Source organism: Xyrauchen texanus, chromosome 3 (genome assembly GCF_025860055.1).
Source record: "Xyrauchen texanus isolate HMW12.3.18 chromosome 3, RBS_HiC_50CHRs, whole genome shotgun sequence".
Classification (NCBI taxonomy): domain Eukaryota; kingdom Metazoa; phylum Chordata; class Actinopteri; order Cypriniformes; family Catostomidae; genus Xyrauchen; species Xyrauchen texanus.
Window position 1 is genome coordinate 806901 of NC_068278.1, and position 18394 is coordinate 825294.

General features: G+C 38.0%; 2 protein-coding genes across 2 annotated transcripts in view; one reads left to right on the forward strand and one right to left on the reverse strand.

Moving 5' to 3' along the window:
• Window positions 1-18394, reverse strand: part of LOC127633152 (astrotactin-2-like) — an 875437-nt gene that overhangs the window by 197411 nt on the left and 659632 nt on the right. Inside the window, exons 15-16 of the mRNA XM_052112037.1 lie at window positions 15571-15675; window positions 14345-14524 (exon numbers count right to left, since the gene is read on the reverse strand). Coding sequence (XP_051967997.1) covers window positions 14345-14524; window positions 15571-15675 — 285 coding nt within the window. The remainder of the gene's footprint in view (window positions 1-14344; window positions 14525-15570; window positions 15676-18394) is intronic.
• Window positions 2395-12461, forward strand: LOC127633172 (E3 ubiquitin-protein ligase TRIM32-like). The gene is made up of 2 exons (XM_052112051.1): window positions 2395-2443; window positions 8718-12461. Exons 1-2 carry the CDS (start codon window positions 2405-2407, stop codon window positions 10716-10718), a joined length of 2040 nt encoding a protein of 679 aa, XP_051968011.1. The 5' UTR covers window positions 2395-2404; the 3' UTR covers window positions 10719-12461.

Below are 18394 nucleotides of genomic sequence, written 5' to 3' on the forward strand. Positions count from 1 at the left end.
GAATGGCATCTATATATTAATATTATTCGATTTGTATCTCTGTCTCTACCTCGGGATACATATTCTGAGGTTGCCAGAGCCAGATCCAGCTCCGGTCCTGCCCGATATCCTACTCTCACCGCTATGTGTCACTGAGGTATGACCACTAACTGCAGCCTGTGTCAGCCAGACATAATTTCAGACTACTACAATGGACGTCATAGTGGATGAAGAGCTGCTAACTCCAACCGAACATAATGGGATACTTCACTGCCTGAACCTTGGGCTTAGGATGGACTTCATGAGACATTATCTGCCAGAAGCATCAAGCCAGACTGTGATCCCCTCACTGACCTCTGCCTGCATCTTCTTCTTCATAGGATGGACTACACTTTTTTTTAAATGGGATACATAGGCAATAAATTAATCACCTACTAAAGCCTTCATCAGCCAAATAAAAAGGGCCAATGAATCCGTGTGCACTTAAACAAATATCCCATGATGGGCTTCAAAGTCATTAATCTTACAGTTAATACAAAATCCTTTAGTTTAAACATTGGCTACCAATATGACCTCAATTTACTAATTTAAACTATGACTTGAATTACACATAAATAACTTATTTTGGAATTAAATTCATGCTGTTTAACCAGGGGGAAATATATAAGGGGCCTAGGGACCTAAAGACAAATAATATAATTTATATAAATATATACAGTATATCTACAATCATGTTTTTTCAACAAACCACACTCTTGTGCTATACAAATTAAAATTACTTGATTTGATAGTGAACAAGACCTCCCCCTGGGGCAAAGGCTGGGCTCCTTTACTGGCAGAAGAGCACAGAAGGCTGTGTCATCAGGAAGCTTTCATTTCAGAACAACCTAGGCAGTAAAAACATTGTGTGAGACACTTGGGGTCTGGGTAGTGCAACACTTGCAGCCATATTTGATCCATGTTTTGATTCTCCAAATCAGCCAGAAGAGCCTTGACGTTAAGATCAGTGCCTACCATACCCCACCACTCTTCCAGTTCAGCTGAATCAGTGAATTGCAGTAATACAGAGAAGTTTGTTAAGTGACAAAGTAATATTCAAGAAATCCATGTTATGGTGAAACTGTGAAAATGAGTAGAAGATGTTATTATTGGCAAATTATGATACAATCAAATGATATACCCTAATTGTAAATTATGCACACAGTTTAATATATAATGACTACTACTGCACTGTAATACTATTTGAACAAGTATGTAGTCAATTAATTGTTTACTTACAGAGTGTTTTCTGAATCTTATTTTCTTTCATAAATTATACTAACACTAATACACGTCAGTTGTGCAAATCCTTTGAATAATTTCTTGATAAGCTGCATAGCTGCATTTCTGCAACGTGGGCACAACATCATGTCATTCAAAATTATTATTTTGCATTATTAAACCATTTAATGATGCAAAATACTGTAATAATAACAATAATGACTTGTTTTATCAGTTTTTTTCTTTCTTAAAAAATCATCAGTAGTCTGTTACACCACTGTGTAATGTCTGTCAAAGATCAGCTTCATTACAATATATACTTATAAGTATATACAATAATTACTATATTATTAATAATTATTATACTATATTATAGTTCAAAATTAATTACAACTTGATTTTAGATTATTTTATAAACTATTACATTAATACTATTTCATTTAAGTGGGTTCAACAGAGTAATTTAAGATAGATTTTTGGTGTCATCTAGCGGTAAAGGATAATACTGCGGTTGCAATATTTATATTGGTTACTTTATACACTTTGCTATTACCACAACAACTCTAAAACAGTATATGCCAATTTCCTGTCATAGTTCAGCTTTTCAATTCAGATTTATTTTACATAATAGAAAATATACCATGATTTTATATTATTTAAACCCTTAATTTGCTTTCAGATATATACCTCACAACAACATTTTGTGACATTTGAAATATATTTTCCTGCATTAATATAATATAATATTAAATACTAGATTATTTGTAACCTCAACACATCTCTGCTGTTTAATTATTGGATAAAGCATTATTTTAACATATTGTGAAATATATTTCTATAAATTAGATTAATTCTATTTTTGGAATATAATTTCGTAAACATTATATTCTTTTTTCTTTAAATAAATACAGATGTCATTCTCTGGAATTTTAGCGTTTTGGATCCACCCTTTTGTTCCCAGCAGCAACCTGAGCTATTTAATATGTGCGACTGAAAGAAATTCAGAATATCGCAGTAGCCGCACATCTGATTGGTCCCTTCGCACATCAATTAACGGAGACCGAACTCAACCTCTTCCACGGTCACCAATGAAATATATTGGGGGGCGGAACTTAAGGAAAGAAACCTTCCTTCCTAATGACGTCATCTCCGCAGTGTCATACGCATGTCGTCACATCTAGCGAAATCTGCTGTTGAACAGAAGGTAGGAAATAACATAATAATCAATAATAAAACGTGTTTAGTATGCATGAATGTATTTAACATGCAATTATATTACATGCATTCAGTAGATAGGAAGTTATATGACTCATATCGCTGTGTTTTGAGGCTTTGGGCCTGTAACCGGCTCATGAATCAGACATTAGACATGTTTATTTATGCATGTAATCAGACTCTATAAAATGAGCTGCATTATGATTCTATATGCATGTCTAGGCATGCATCAAAAATTTACATATACATGACAATACATGACCCTGAAACATGACAAAAATATAGCCTAGTTAACCAGCTGGCTACCATGAAAGCACATTAAACGTGACTGTATGTGACTTTTGTTTCATGCCACTGTGAACTTTTGTAGATCTCTGATCATGTGGTGTAAATGCAATTAGGTTACATCAGTAGGTGTGGTAGAAAATCCATTAAATTCAGAATCAGCATTAATGCTTACATGTCGTCGGAAAATGAGGTGACATTTTCCAAGGGTTTCATGAGGAAACGATTGTCCTGCCCATTTGTATTGCACCATATGTGATGATGTGCATTTGTAATATAATGTGTGATGAATTAAGTTAGCAGTCAATAAGCTTTAAATTCTTAAATAATAATAAATGGATTGTTTCTTGATTAAAATGATCATACTCTCTGCTTTGGTAATGACATACAGTATAATTTAGTAATGATAGATCATGATCATCTAAATGATTTTCAAATAAAATACATGTAAATCATTTAAATTATCTTTTGCCAATGCAGCCCTGGTCACTTCTCATTTCCATCATAACCACATATAATCTTAACTTCTTTGTTTGTTTGAAGGGTTTGTTTTGAAAACATAATTAGTTTCGAAAATGCATGCAGTGATGGTAATGACAGCAGTATTAGGATACAACGTTTATTTGTTATAACTAAGGGTGCTCCGATCAGGATATTTGGGGCTGATCACTGATCGCTTGAATCAGTATTGGCCGATACCGATCACGGGGTCTATTTGAAGCCTTCTATTTATCATGTAGCATTATTTATTTATTTAAATATTCTTAACAGCAATGTATGTTAAGTATTAAAATTAAGAGATGATAAAGTATCATCCCTGCGATGGACTGGCGACCTGTCCAGGGTGTCCCCAGCCTTTCGCCCAATGTTAGCTGGGATAGGCTCCAGCCCCCCGCGACCCTGTACACAGGATAAGCGGTTGACGATGGATGGATGGATGGATGGATAAAGTATCATGAACTGACAACTGTTTATTTCTTGGCAGGAAACATAGGAAACATGTGCAACATATTCCACTCTCTCTCTTAGAGACACAACTTAAACCATAGCTGCCTATGTTATTGAGAACAGCTTAGAGCTTAACAAATATAGCTTTCCTGTGGAATAAATTACAAAAACAGAACAGAGTCTTTATAAATTTACTTCAACAGAAGCTATAGCCAAAATATTGTTTCAAGTCAGTCAGCCTTCAATTTATCCATGCATTTAGGAGATAAAGGATCACAGGCAATAAAGTGCACAGCAAGAAAAACAAAAAGGAAAAAAAACTCACTTTTACCTCACTTTTTCTCACTTCTTAGGGCAGGCCTAACAAGCCAGGCCCATTGTAAGTTCACATCTCTTGGGATGTCAAGAAAGGCAGCTGACACTAACAGAACCACAGCTGCATTGTCATGACGGCTTTTTTTTATCATGAGTCAATGATAAACTCTGGAGTATGGCCATGTTTTGTTCTGGAAAGCTCAGGTAGATTTTGTGGGCTTTTAGAGAGCGGGTGAGTGGGGAAGAGAAAGAGAGAGGGGGGGATAGAGATTAGTAGATTCAGATCTCCCAAAGGTTACTTCTTAAGCATCAATGGCAGGTTTTTCTTTATAAATATAAGCATCTCCGCATTTTTGGCAGACTGCTTGTTCCTCTTCTCATCTACAATATTCCCTGCTGTGCTAAAAAGTCGCTTGCTACCTACACTTGTGCACGGTGCACAGAGGTAGGCTCGTGCTTTGTGTGAGAGCGGGAAAACGGCTTTTATTGTCCTGCCAAAATACAAGCGGCTGTCCACTCTGCGGCATAACTGGCTCGGATAGGTAGAGGTTCATCTGTAATGTTGTTGAGCTGCTGATGTCACCGCCACCGTGTTCCCCATCTTCATCCAACAACTCTGCATACATGGCATGCAAGGAGCCAGCTCGTGGTACTCTCTCTTGGGGCTCGGAGCCGCTCGATGCCAGACTCGCCTCACCATTCGTCTGCTTCAGTCCAGTGGCCAGGACATCAGAAAGCAGCCCAAGCATCTGGGGCTTGAGTGCGTCAGGGAAATATCGGTCTTTATACCTTTTTATTAACAAGAAAAACAAAACATTAATTAATTTATTAAAAAAAAATCAGAATCAGAAATACTTTATTGATCCCTGATGGGAAATTGTGTTACAGTTGCTCCATTCTAGAAATTAAATATGTAACAGAGAAATTATAAGAAAAACAAAACGGATTATAAGAAATGTTCTATTATTTAATGCATTTCATAAGTTATGCTTGGCTCTTGTTGTGATTAATCATAGGCCCCATAGCATACTCCAAATTTGCATTTTTATTCTGTAGTCTTATTATAAACTATTCCAAATGCTTATTTTTATAGAATATTTAGCTGTGTTTAAAGGAAATGCCAACCAGCCTAATGCCTACACAACACAACAACACTGTATTCATTTCAGCAAAAGCTCCTTTTTTCAATCATTTAGGCCAAGCTAGATATTCTTGCGATATGATTTGGGGAGCCATACTAGAGTTGTCAAAAATATAGATTTTTCAATTTATATTGATTCTGAATTTAAATGTTTTCAATACTCATTTGCCTTCTTTCTCGACTTCTATTTAATTCGCTCTGACAGAGACACACACACACACACACACACACACACACAGGGATGTGTGAATGAAGTTTCCTCACCTCGGATTGAGCACTGTAGTGATGGTATATAGGCGCTCTGATTCAATGTCTCTGAATCTGTTCTGGACTGCTTCCAACAACGTGGCTTTCAAAGTTTTTACACCATGGTCAGTCTCTGCCGTTTTCTCAAGAAGGTGAGTTAAAGCTCTGATGGATGGTATAACATCTGCAGCTGATGCGGTTGATGAGCTGATCTGTTGCGTGAGCTCTTCAAATGGGACGAGTAGAGAAATCATATTTTCCACCAATTTCCATGGCTGCCGGTGAACATGGAAGGCAAGTTGTAGTCAGCTCCATAAGCACACAGGGCACGTTTCTGTTCCAGCAGGCTCTGTAGCATATATGCAGTACTGTTCCACCTGGTAGGTACATCTTGCTGTAGCCTCTTGATAGGCTGGCCTAGTTGTTTCTGAGTACTTTGAAGTCGAGAGTAGGCCAGCTGGGAGTGTTTAAAATGACCGACGATGCGTCTTCCAGAGGCTATTATATCAGCGATGCTGCGTTGTGACACAACTCCATCGGCCACGGCGAGCTGGAGTGTATGAGCCATGCACGGCAGACTGGGTAGATCTGCATCCCTCATGGCCTTTACCATGTTGTTGGCGTTATCCCTTAGAATAACGTGCTCTTTTTCCTTTGGGATTCCCCATGCTCGAAACATGTTGCTGAATCTGGCAGCAAGAGCCTCCGCGGTGTGTGACCCTGACAACTCCATATCACCCTGCAGCTCTTGCCTGCTTGCCCACTAAAGCTAAGCAGGGTTGAGCCTGGCCAGTACCTGGATGGGAGACCTCCTGGGGAAAATCAAGGTTGCTGCTGGAAGTGGTATTAGGGAGGCCAGCAGGGGGTGCTCACCCTACGGTCTGTGTGGGTCCTAATGCCCCAGTATATTGACCGGGACACTATACTGTAAAAAGGCACCGTCCTTCGGATGAGATATTAAACCGAGGTCCTGACTCTCTGAGGTCATTAAAAATCCCAAATGGCCAAATTCCCCCCATTGGCCCCTATCTATCATGGCCTTGTATTAATCTCCATCCCTGAATTGGCTACATCACTCTACTCCCTCCTCCCCACCAATAGCTGGTGTGCATCATCCCTATGCTATGTAAAGCGCTTTGAGTGCCTAGAAAAGCGCTATATAAATGTGAGGAATTATTATTAATTAACTCTTGAGAATGAAGAACAACTTTTTGTAGTTTGAAGTTTTGATTAATAAATTGCAGTCCAAATGTCACTTGTGAAACTGATTGATGTGATGTTGTCCTTCATAAGGCTGTCGACATACATGTGTAAACACTGTTTGGTATAACCGCGGCAGGCATACATCAGTGAAATATTTACGCCTTGGCAGAGTGTACCGTGAATCAACGTATGACATGAGGCGCCGGAAACCTTCATCTTCCACAATAGACAGCGGCTGATGATCATGGCATATGAATTCCATAATTTTGGCTGATATTTCTTTTTGTTTCTTGCTGTCATTGCTGTAGCGTTGATGTCGTTGCAATGTCTCTGTTACCGACAGCTGAGTGAGTAACTGAGCTGCTAAACGGTCCCTCTCTCTCTCTGCCTTAGTGCTAGCTAGCTTTGAAAACCGCTCATATTCCTTTACGTGACTAACCTTTAAATGTCTGATGAGGTTGGTGGTGTTGAAATGTTTTTGGTGCTTTCCGCCTCGTGGGATTTCCTTGGCACACACGTTGCAAATGGCAAATTTATTGTCTTTTTCAGACACCTGGTAGAACTGCCAGACCGCTGAATACAGTGAAGCCATTTTAGCTGCACGTAGAAAAATTGTCTCGCGAGTTTTGCATCATTTGATCGGCCTTTAAAGAGACCACCGATCAAACTATTTAAAACGATTAACGGCCGATAACGATCGGCGGTCGATCGATCGGAGCACCCGATTTCAATTTTGAAAATACCAAATAAATAAAAAAAATGCTTCTCCAAATGAAAAGTCACCCATATGTGTGTTATAAGTTTCTGATTTGCAAGTCATATTGCTCTTCATTGTGCTTTAACTAACAAGAAAACACTTTGAGACCTCTGAAATTAGGAGTCAAGCCCCAAAGGGGGGTTTGAGGTAGAGATGCCAAATTCTCAATTCTATGGGCTCCCATAGACTCGAGCGGAAGAAGCGGATTAATAATAATAGGAAAACTAATGATAGTTTTCTTATTATTATTATTATGATTATTATGCTTCTTCTACTATTGAGTGTATGGTAGGCCATAGAACTGCTTGCAGGAAAGTTAGAAAAGTTAGGAAATTTGGCACACAAATAGAGGACAGTCTGATCTGTGACCACAGCAAATTTGGCCTAGAAACAAAATATTTTTTTCCTCTGATTCCTTGACTCAATCGACATTTTCCGTCATGAAAATTTTTTCCATCATTTTACATCTTCTGAAAACTTTTAAAACTCGTCTTAGACTCCGATTTGCACACAAATTGGCCTGCATTATCTAGAGGCAATCATGACAAAAAGTTATACACAGAATTTTGATAAACCAAACCATACAAATTCGCGAAGAACACGCAAAATTGAACTTCAGGCTGTATCTCCAACGCTTTGAAGGATTGGAACGAAACTTGGTACGTGTCATCACAATTAGGCACTGAGGTTGCCTGGATTTTTGTTTTGGCACACTGCCTCTACTGGTCAGGAGATAGCAAAAACAGTTTTTTTTGGCTTAACACTTTTGCCGGAAATAGTCTCTTTAGATCAAGTGCTACATACTGAGTGGAACGATACCACATTTTCCTATGTTGGCCCTTTTGGATGTCGACTATTTTGAATTTAGACAAATTAATGTATTTTATGAACGACTTGGCTTATCGTTACGAAACTCAGAATGTGTCTTTGGCATCATGCTCTGAAGGGACTCAAAGTTTCGGGACAAAGTTTTGGCGCACTGTCCCCTACTGGTCAGGAGATCGCTATATTGGATTATAACTATTGAACGCTTTCCTGAATGATAAACATCATGCCCAGATACTACCTGAGCAGTTTCAGAACAGCACCACATAAACTGGGCAAAAATTCTAATAAGTAGCTATTTTTAAAACAAATGGGTTTTTATGATTGAAAGTTTACTTTTTCTAACTCCGCATATACTGCTCATCGGACTCTAACCAAAAACATGTCACAGAGCTTCTTTTGCTGCTCATGGTGGCGATAATTGGCTTGACCCCGGTATCACTGCTTGCAGTTATATTTCATATTGTTTTGCTTTTTTACTTTTATTATTATTATAACTGTAATAGATTTGCATATCTTTTTTCCCCTCTGTTGATCCCTTAGGCAATGGAAGGCACAATGGCTACACCAACATCTCTGGATCCAGATTTGGTTCGGGAAGTGTTGGAATGCCCTATCTGCCTGGAGACCTACAACCAGGAGCAACTTCGACCCAAACTGCTGCAGTGTGGTCACTCTGTGTGTCGCCAGTGCCTTGAGAAACTTCTTGCTAGCACCATAAATGGTGTGCGGTGCCCCTTCTGCAGCAAAGTTTCTCGTATGAGCAGTATTTCCCAGCTGGCTGACAACCTTACTGTGTTAAAGATCATCGACTGTGCAAGTACATGTGGATCTACCATGGGTCTCATGTGCAAGTCCTGTATGAACCGCCTTCCCCGTCAGTATTGTTGCGACTGCGGCATCGTATTGTGCGACATTTGCAAGAACGAGGGTCATCAGCGCCACGGACACGACGTACGAGCCATTCGCATGGCTGCCGAACAACGGCGGAAAGACCTCACTGGGAAGCTCACTAACTTGCGGGAGGCAATGGGTAATATTCAGAAAAAGAAGGCAGCCATTAACAACGTGGCAAAATCATTCCGACTGAAGTACAAGGCTGTCCAGCAGGAGTATGCCAAGGCTGAGTTGCGGCTCCAGGAAGATCTTGGCCGCTCACGTCGTGCCTTTACAACATCAATGGCTGAAGTAGAGAAACTCAATGCCCAGATTCTGGAGGAGCAGACCTACCTGCTCAACATTGCTGAAGTGCAGGTGGTGTCTCGTTGCGATTACCTCACCATAAGAATAAAGCAGACTGATATTGCGCTACTGGAGGAAGGGAGCAATAATGACGATGAAGAGTTGGAATTAAAAACAAATCTGCCTGTCATTTTGAAACTACAGGATCCTGAACTGGTTAAAATTGAGCACTCAAAACCCTTAGATGTTGCACAGCTGACTACAAAATCCTGCACTGTCAATGCTGAAGAGGAAGATGGAATTGAGTTTGCCACTGCCGCCGCCATCCCTTTGGACATTTATCGTGATATCGATATGGTAGCGGCAGCCGAAGATGCAGTTTGTGCTTCTCCTGGTAGTTTCAAGTCCAAGTCCGTAGATGGAGGGGAACCTTCTCCAGGGGCTACTGGTGGGCAGCTCTGTCAGTTCGTAAAAAAGATGGGCTGCAAAGGGAATCTCCCTGGCATGTTCAACTTGCCGGTAAGTATTTGTGTCACTCTACAAGGTGAGGTGCTCGTGGCTGACCGAGGGAACTACCGCATCCAGATCTTCAACCGCAAGGGCTTCCAAAGGGAGATACGCCACAACCCAAGCAGCATCGACAACTTTGTCTTGAGCTTCCTTGGCGCGGACCTCCCCAACCTTATTCCTCTCTCCATTGCAATCACTGCTCAGGGCCTCATCGGGGTCACCGATAACTATGACAATTCAGTGAAGGTTTACACCACTGATGGCCACTGCATCGCTTGCCATAAGAACCAGCTCATTAAGCCATGGGGCATCGCTGCCATGCCTTCGGGACAGTTTGTTGTGTCGGATGTGGAGGGTGGAAAGCTTTGGTGCCTGGCTGTGGATCGTAACGTAGGGGTGGTCAATTACAACCGTCTATGCTCTGCAGTCAGGCCCAAATTTGTGACTTGCGACTCCTCAGGTACAGTCTACTTTACACAAGGTTTAGGCCTAAACATTGAGAATAGACACAATGAACACCACCTTGAGGGGGGGTTCTCCATCGGCTCAGTGGGTATGGATGGACAGTTGGGAAAACAACTTAGCCACTTCTTCTCAGAAACCGAGGACTTCCGTTGCATCACCGGCATGTGTGTGGACTCTAACGGGGACTTGCTTGTGACGGACAGTGGTCGGAAGGAAATACTACAGTTCCCAAAAGAAGGTGGCTATAACGTTCTCATTCAAGAGGGCCTTACATGCCCCGTAGGGGTGGCTGTTACTCAAAAGGGACAACTGCTAGTCTTGGATTGCTGGGACCACTGTGTGAAGGTCTACACATACTTGCAGAGGAGACGTTCCTCTACTTGTTAAGACCACAATGTCGATGAATGAAAGACATTTTGATGATATATAAGACTGGTCACTTCAGTTGAAATGATTATAAATGCGATTGCTTCTTGGTGCTTTTTGACCAGTGGCATGCAATGGCCGGGTCAGGCAGCAAACATTCACCACTGCCATGGAGCAATTTGAAGATGAATTATGTATATTATTTTGGCTGCTACAGACAAATGCATTTTTGAATACAGTACAACTGATGGCAATAACTGAGTCTTTTTCTTTTAAGTGTGCAAGTTAGTTTCCATTTGTGATTTTTTTTTAATTTGTGTACTGCTGTACTATTGTCTTTTGAGGAATTTGAAAAAAAACATAGTTAATTACAACAATTTTTTTTTTTTTTTGTGGAAAATTCAAAACATTATTTGTTTGAATTTATGTTCATGTGTCATGATTTTACTTATTTCCCATAATGCCTCTCTGTTAAAGTGCCCCCTCATACCTGAATCCTGTGTCAGTAAAGTTTATATGGACAATATATTTCTATTAAACATAACAATGTAGTTTAACTTGTCAAAATTATGCTTGGAAAAAAACTAAATATTAGTTTTATTTTGATTACAAAGATTAAAATGTCTCTAAGTTGTCTTATAGTTCATCACTGACTGTGACTGGTTTGTACTGTAATCTGGTGTTTAAACCTATTGCTGTGTTGCAGTTACCAAAAGGACTGTCAAATTCAGGAGATATTTATTAGCATATAATCAGATTCACTGCAATAGTTCATCTACAGCAGGAATACGACTGAATCAAAACAGAATCTCAGCAGTTTACTGTTACGAAGTATATGAAATAAAATTTTGCGTTGTGTCCTTGTTTCTAAGAGATTGGTTTTAAGACTGTTGCTTAGTCAATCAAACATTGAGTGAAAAATATCCATTTTATTTTGTAATGTGACTGTGACTATATTAAGCTTCACCATCTTTCAAAGCATTAGACAGTACTGAAATTGGTGTTCTGTTGTAAAAAAATAATCCTACTCGACATATTTGTTTTGCACATTAAAGTTTTAGTTCAACCAACAACAAAAAAAGAAGAAAAGAAAATGCTGTCATTGTTTACTCACTTTCATGTTGATCCAAACCTGTATGACTTTCTTTTGTGTAACAAACAGAATGATGACTATGGCTGTCAATCCCAGCATTCTGCCTAACATCTCCATTTGTGTTGCACGAAAGAAAGTCATATGGGTTTAGAAAGAAATGAAAGAAAACGTTTTATATTCTGTCATAATTTATTTAGAGGGAACTATGCTTTTAAAACTGGTCTGCAGTTAGCTTTTTACTAATCTAGAAGATTATAAAATACCATCATTGGATTTTTTGTCTTGGTTCTTGTGTGACTTAAGGTTCAGAATTGTTGATCTTCATTTGTCATTGAGAAATTAGGTATGAACTTGTTTTGTTTTTTTTTTATGAAAAAAAAAGTGGTATAATCATATGTAAATGGAACACACAGATGCTCGTTCTTGGGTATTTAATGTCAAGCATCATGCATGCTCTTTTCAAATATTATAAGGCACAAATTACTGTATGAGCATTTTCTCACACTGTTTAGAAGGGCTTTTATGATGGGAGACAGCTCCAACACATGATCATTTTGTAATCTTACGAAAGTAATATGTCCATTCAATGATGTTTGTCAGTGTATCGACTCCCCAATTATTTGTTTTGTTCATGACCAATTATGTGCAATAAATCAACATATCTGTGGTGTACTGGTCTTAATGAGTTTAAAATAATATTTCTATGTATCTTTGTGTAAATTATTATTTATTTTTTTGTCTTTACCTTGGCAAATAAGACTTTATCTTATGTAAATATGTGTGCACTAATTAAAACATTTGCCTTTAAAAAAAAACTAAAAAACAATTGAGCCATAACTAGGTCACCAATCTGTTAGTCACTTATGGCACTTTTCCACTGCACATTAAGGTTCGTCTCGCATCAACTGTACTCACTTTAATTTTCTGAGTTTGCATTTCCACTGCAGTTTAGTGCCACCTCAACGGGGGTGGGATTATAGGCTGATCGTCATAGTTGCGCCACCTCTACTCCCATGACATCATCTTAAACAACACAAAAACTGACCAAAGCAATAACACGACTGCTTAGATGTGTCTAAGTTGGGGTATTAAGCTGTTGTTTGAAAGGTTGATAGCAATTGGTTTATAATACCCATCTTACAATCTAATTACATCTTTGGGAAGTGCTGCAGACATCATGAGTTTAAACTTCATCTAAATATCTTAAAAAAATAACAGTATGATAACATGGGAATTTAGCATGTTGTTTCCAAGAGTTTCGGTACCCTGGGATCAGCATCCCACATTATGACGGCTAACAGACAATCGGCATCTCCTGTCAGACATTTTTGCTTCAGCTCAAACGTGTTTACCATCTGTTATGGTGTGACTGGAAGAGCGTTGCGTCAGCAGCATTGGAGGCGCAGGTTCAGATCCCGTATTGAAACCAGGAAGAAATCACATTCGCATAATCGGTAAGAAACATGATCCGGAGGTTGCATTTTCCCCTTTTACATAACATTTTCACTCCACTGATGGTTAGGTATTTTTTCATTATTATTAAAATCAAAATTATTTAGTTAACTTTTTTCAATGAAAAGTATAACTTGTCTTTTATTTAGCTTGTTATTCAGCTGTTAAAAAAGAGTACATGCAGTTCATGTTTTTATTATCTATTTTTCAATAAAAAGTTCAGATCTTTTTCATTATTCAACAGAAGTACTGTAGTGACAAGAAAACTCAGTTTTCTATGGCAATATTTAAAGCAGTTATGACTTTTTCCCAGTTTGAAGGTCTGATCTGATCACATCCTTATCAGTTACATAAATAATGTAGTTATACCCCTGATATGAGCCAATTATTATTGGGATTCAGGGTCACAAATCAACCAGGTATCAGGTCAGACATTCTCAAAATGTGGTATTGAAAATGTAGGGGTAAAATGCCCCTAAAGTAGATTTCTCAAAAAAAAAAAAAAAAAAACGATATTCTATTCTATACCTAGTAATAGTTTAGTGGCTGTTCACCATCTCAGAAGTGTTTCAATGAATGTGGAGTTAATATGAAGTATTTTCTTTTCTTTACTAAATCTATTGTGATGGAATACAGTATAGTGCTGTAACAATGCAATTCGTCAATTATTTTAAAAGTATTCTAGCAGAGTGTTTATTGGGTTATAATATTTTATGGATAATTTACATCTACTTTTTATTATTTTTTATTGTTTTTCTTTTAATACAATTGTAATTGATAATCATGTAATTAAATAATTAATAGCTTGAAATATATCTCTGTCGAATTATTTAAATGGAAGTATTTGCCAAAAAAAAAAAAAAAAAATGTTTTCATATAGATATAAAAAATATGCTCTTTCTAAAGGCAAAAAGTAAAAGGCCTCGTTGAACTTTCCATAACCTGCCATTATTCATCTGCGTTTGAGTGTTTTAACTCTTGTTTTATATGTTTCCTCATATAAAACTTGACAAGACACTGCACAGCACAAGCCTAAATAGACAAAACCCATGAGATGGATTTGACCTTTTTTTAATTATGTATTCCTTTATCACCCCCTTACCTTTCTGGTACTGCAGCCAGAGCTGCTGTTGACTCTTCTTGTTGGGGAAATATATGTTGCAGGTGAGTTCAGAGCCATACAGTGCCTCAGAGATGTAATGACTGCCGTACTGTTGAATAAATGCTAGCAGCTCGTCACGTGTGCTGTCTGCCGTCAGGGATTTCAGGACCTTTGAGAAATCTGACAAAAGCACCACACACATATACAGTAAATGTCTTCTGTTTACATAACCTTGTTTTTCCTAAAAAATAAATAAATAAGTACTGTAATACTATAAAAATATGTATATATTTATTTAAATCATCATAAATTATGGATTACAGATATGAATGCTTCACAACTTCAAAACTATATCATAATATATATATATATATATATATATATATATATATATATATTTTTTGTTTCACATTACATTAATGAGAATAAGATTTCTTCACAATACAGTAATGCAAATTTAGGGGGAATGACCATGATGTCACAATGCAAACAATATTAATGGTCCTAAAAATAGCCTTAATTTTCAAAAACAAAAAACAAATCCACCTGCCTAATATTGAGTAGGTCCCCCTTGTGCCGCCAAAACAGCGCCAACCTGCATCTCCGAACAGCATTCTGAGATGATATTCTTCTCACCACAATTGTACAGAGTGGTTATCTGAGTTTCTGTAGACTTTGTCAGTTCAAACCAGCCATTCTCTGTTGATCTATCTCATCAAAAAGGCATTTCCATCCACCGAAACAGTTGTTACTCCCAACCTAGGATGTCTCATTTGTGTGTGTGTGTACACTTGCAAGTGTGTGGTTGTTTCAGATAGTATTTTAGCTGTGGGGCGTAGCTTTGTTTTAGCTGTTGGTTTAAAAATTAAATACCCCTGGATATGTTCAGGAGTCGTTGTTGTAGGCAGCAGCATACTGACAGGGCATGGAGCTGCATTGTGAAACCGATCTGGTAGCTCCGGTCTAGCGCCCAGTTTTGCTTTTGTTTTCTATAGTTTGTAATTCGTGTGTACACATTTGGACATGCCCACAACATCTGCCTCATGCACTTGCAAACACAACTGACTAATATGTATACTGCTTTACATTACATTTCATGGTTTGTTTACTTTACCTTAATACATGGTTTGTTTACTTTACGTTAATACATTATTATTATTTAGCAATTTTGCACATTTGGTTTCCCTTTTTGTTACAGCCTTAGATTGTTTCTGCTGGTGTTTTACCTTTGGACAGTGTGATGGCGCTGAGTTTCACCCTATACAGGTTACTCTGCACTCTCCACTGTTGCATCATGGGATATCCTGTGGCTTCACTGAACTGGGCATCCCCTGTAACATACAGTATAAACACATAATGTGATGAAATTCATCTCATTTCTGTAATATTCTCAAAAGCTGTGCTTCTGAGATAGGGCAGTATACATTGTTGGCAATTGTTGGAATTTGCATGCCACTCCCCCAGACATATGGGTATAAAAGGAGCTGGCTCGCAACCACTCATTCAGATGTTTTCTTCTTCATCGACACAACGTCGAGTGTGTGACAGAAGGGGAACAGCATGCGTTTCATTGTAAGTGTCCACTGATGAAAATCCAAAAACCACATCAGATTGGTTAAGTAACATTATTACCTTCTAGTTTAAATTCTGTTCATATTTTTGAATCTGTGATTTAGCAGCTTTATTCACCAGAAATGTCCACTAAAATTATGCCAATAGTTTTTTAACTTAAGTATATTATATAGGATAAACTTTTATGTATGTAAATATGTTTGGTGCTATTTGTTAAAATAAATGTATACATAATATAAATGTGAATATATCTATCTATCAGGGGTGTAATGGTTCTCGGTAAAAAGAGAAAACCACACAGTTCACCACCCATGGTTTAGTAACCATTTGCTCTGTGGTTCATCTCTAGTTTAAACATTTCCAGCCGGAGCGTTCAAATTCCCATGGTTCCTGTCTCAATATCTTCACCGTCCAATCACCGATTTTATTTCTGAAAACTGCCAGATACTTATGACAATATTAGCTAAAGGCACATATGATTGGTTAAGGTGAATATTAAATGTATCGTCATCTGCGTCATCCTCCATTTGCCTGAGCGGAGCCAGAGAGGACGTCATGGGAGATTAACTCCAGTGTTGGATTTACTGCTTCAAATTGAAAACTGAGGTGATATTTCAAGGTAAGAAAAGTTATTTAACATGTGTTGTCAATATTGTCTATTGAAAGTCAAAAAGTTTTAGTTACAAAGCATTTATTTGTTGGAGTAACGCTCGTTTTTTTCTGGATTAATGGTGTTAATCGGACAGGCAGTTAGCCTCTATTTTTAAGCTGTGAAACTTGCTAAATAAACATTAGCTAGCAATACTATGTACATTTTTTAACAATTTTGTTGCTTGTGGAAGATAGTCAAACCTTTTTAGTTGCGAAGCATTTATTTGTAGTAGCGCTGCTAGCTAGTTTTTTTTTCTGAAAAACATTTGACCATCATAGGCGAGCCTCTTTTCCATAGTTCTGTGAAACTTGCTAAATAAACATTAGTTAGCAATACTATGTAAATGTTTTATTAAATATCAGTAACTTTTTTTGCCAATTTTGTCACTTGTGAAAAATCCACCTGAAGTAATGTGAGGCAGCCATTAGCGGCTGCCACGATTAGTGTGTGAATGTGTGTGTATGGGTGAATGAGTCACAGTGTAAAACGCTTTAAATACCGGTAAGTTTAAAAAGGTGCTATATAAGTGCAGAGCATTTACCTTGCATGAGCACCTTGCAGAGAGCAGACCCTGTTCAGACTTTTTTTTTTTTTTTAACTGTCCTGCTAGTTAGATAAGTTATCTCTCCCTTTCCTGTTACGGTTTCCAGTCGATTCTCCCCACTCATTGATGCACCCACCGGGAATCATGTTGAAAGAGCCCTTGTTATTGGCAATTCTATTGTAAAGAATGTGGAAATAGAGACTCCATCTATTATTGTTCATTGCATTTCAGGTACCAGAGCGTCTGACATCAAATAAAAGTTACAAGTGCTGGCTAATGCTAAACTTAGATTTTCTAAAATTGTTATCCATGTCGGCATTAACTATGTCCGGCTTCACCAGTCTTTTTATCAGATCTTGTAGTTACTGTAGATAGAGCTTTAAATGTTGGTGACTTCAACATTCATATAGATAATGAAAATGATACATTGGGATTAGCATTTATCAATATTCTCAACTCTCTTGGAGTCAGACAAAATTTAACAGGACCAACTCATCGCCATAATCATACACTAGATTTAATTCTATCATATGGAGTTGATGTTGGAAATATAGAAATTCTGCAGCAGAGCGATGACATCTAGTATCATTACCTCGTCTGTTGTATGCTGCGATCTGCTAATGTTACTCAATCTACACCACGCTATCGTTCAGGTAGAACTATTCTTTCAACCACTAAAGATAGCTTCACTAATAATCTTCCAGATCTATCTCATACACTCAATAAACCCCAAAGCCCAGAAGAACTTGATGAAATAACAAAAAATATAAATGCAGTCTTCTCTAGCACTCTTGATAGTGTTGCCCCACTTCGATTAAAGAAAAGTAAAGAAATAAGCCATGCACCATGGTACAATGATAGCACTCATTCTCTCAAGAGAGCAGCTCAGATTTCAGAACCTCTTCTTAATATTATTAACTCCTCGCTATGCTTAGGATATGTCCCAAGAAACTTTAAAATGGCAGTTATCAAACCGCTTATTAAGAAGCCACAACTTGATCATGGAGTCTGGCTGATATAGACTGATATCAAATATCCCGCTTATGTCGAAAATACTAGAAAAGTTAGTATCCTCCCAAATATGTTCATTTTTACAGAGAAATAGTATATATGAAGAATTTCAGTCAGGATTTAGGCCTCATCACAGTACAGAGACTGCACTTAACAGAGTTAGAAATGACTTGCTCTTATCATCTGATCGCAATTGCATTTGTCTTCTAGTGCTTTTAGATTTTAGTGCTGCATTCGACACGACAGATCACGATATTCTCTTGAATAGGCT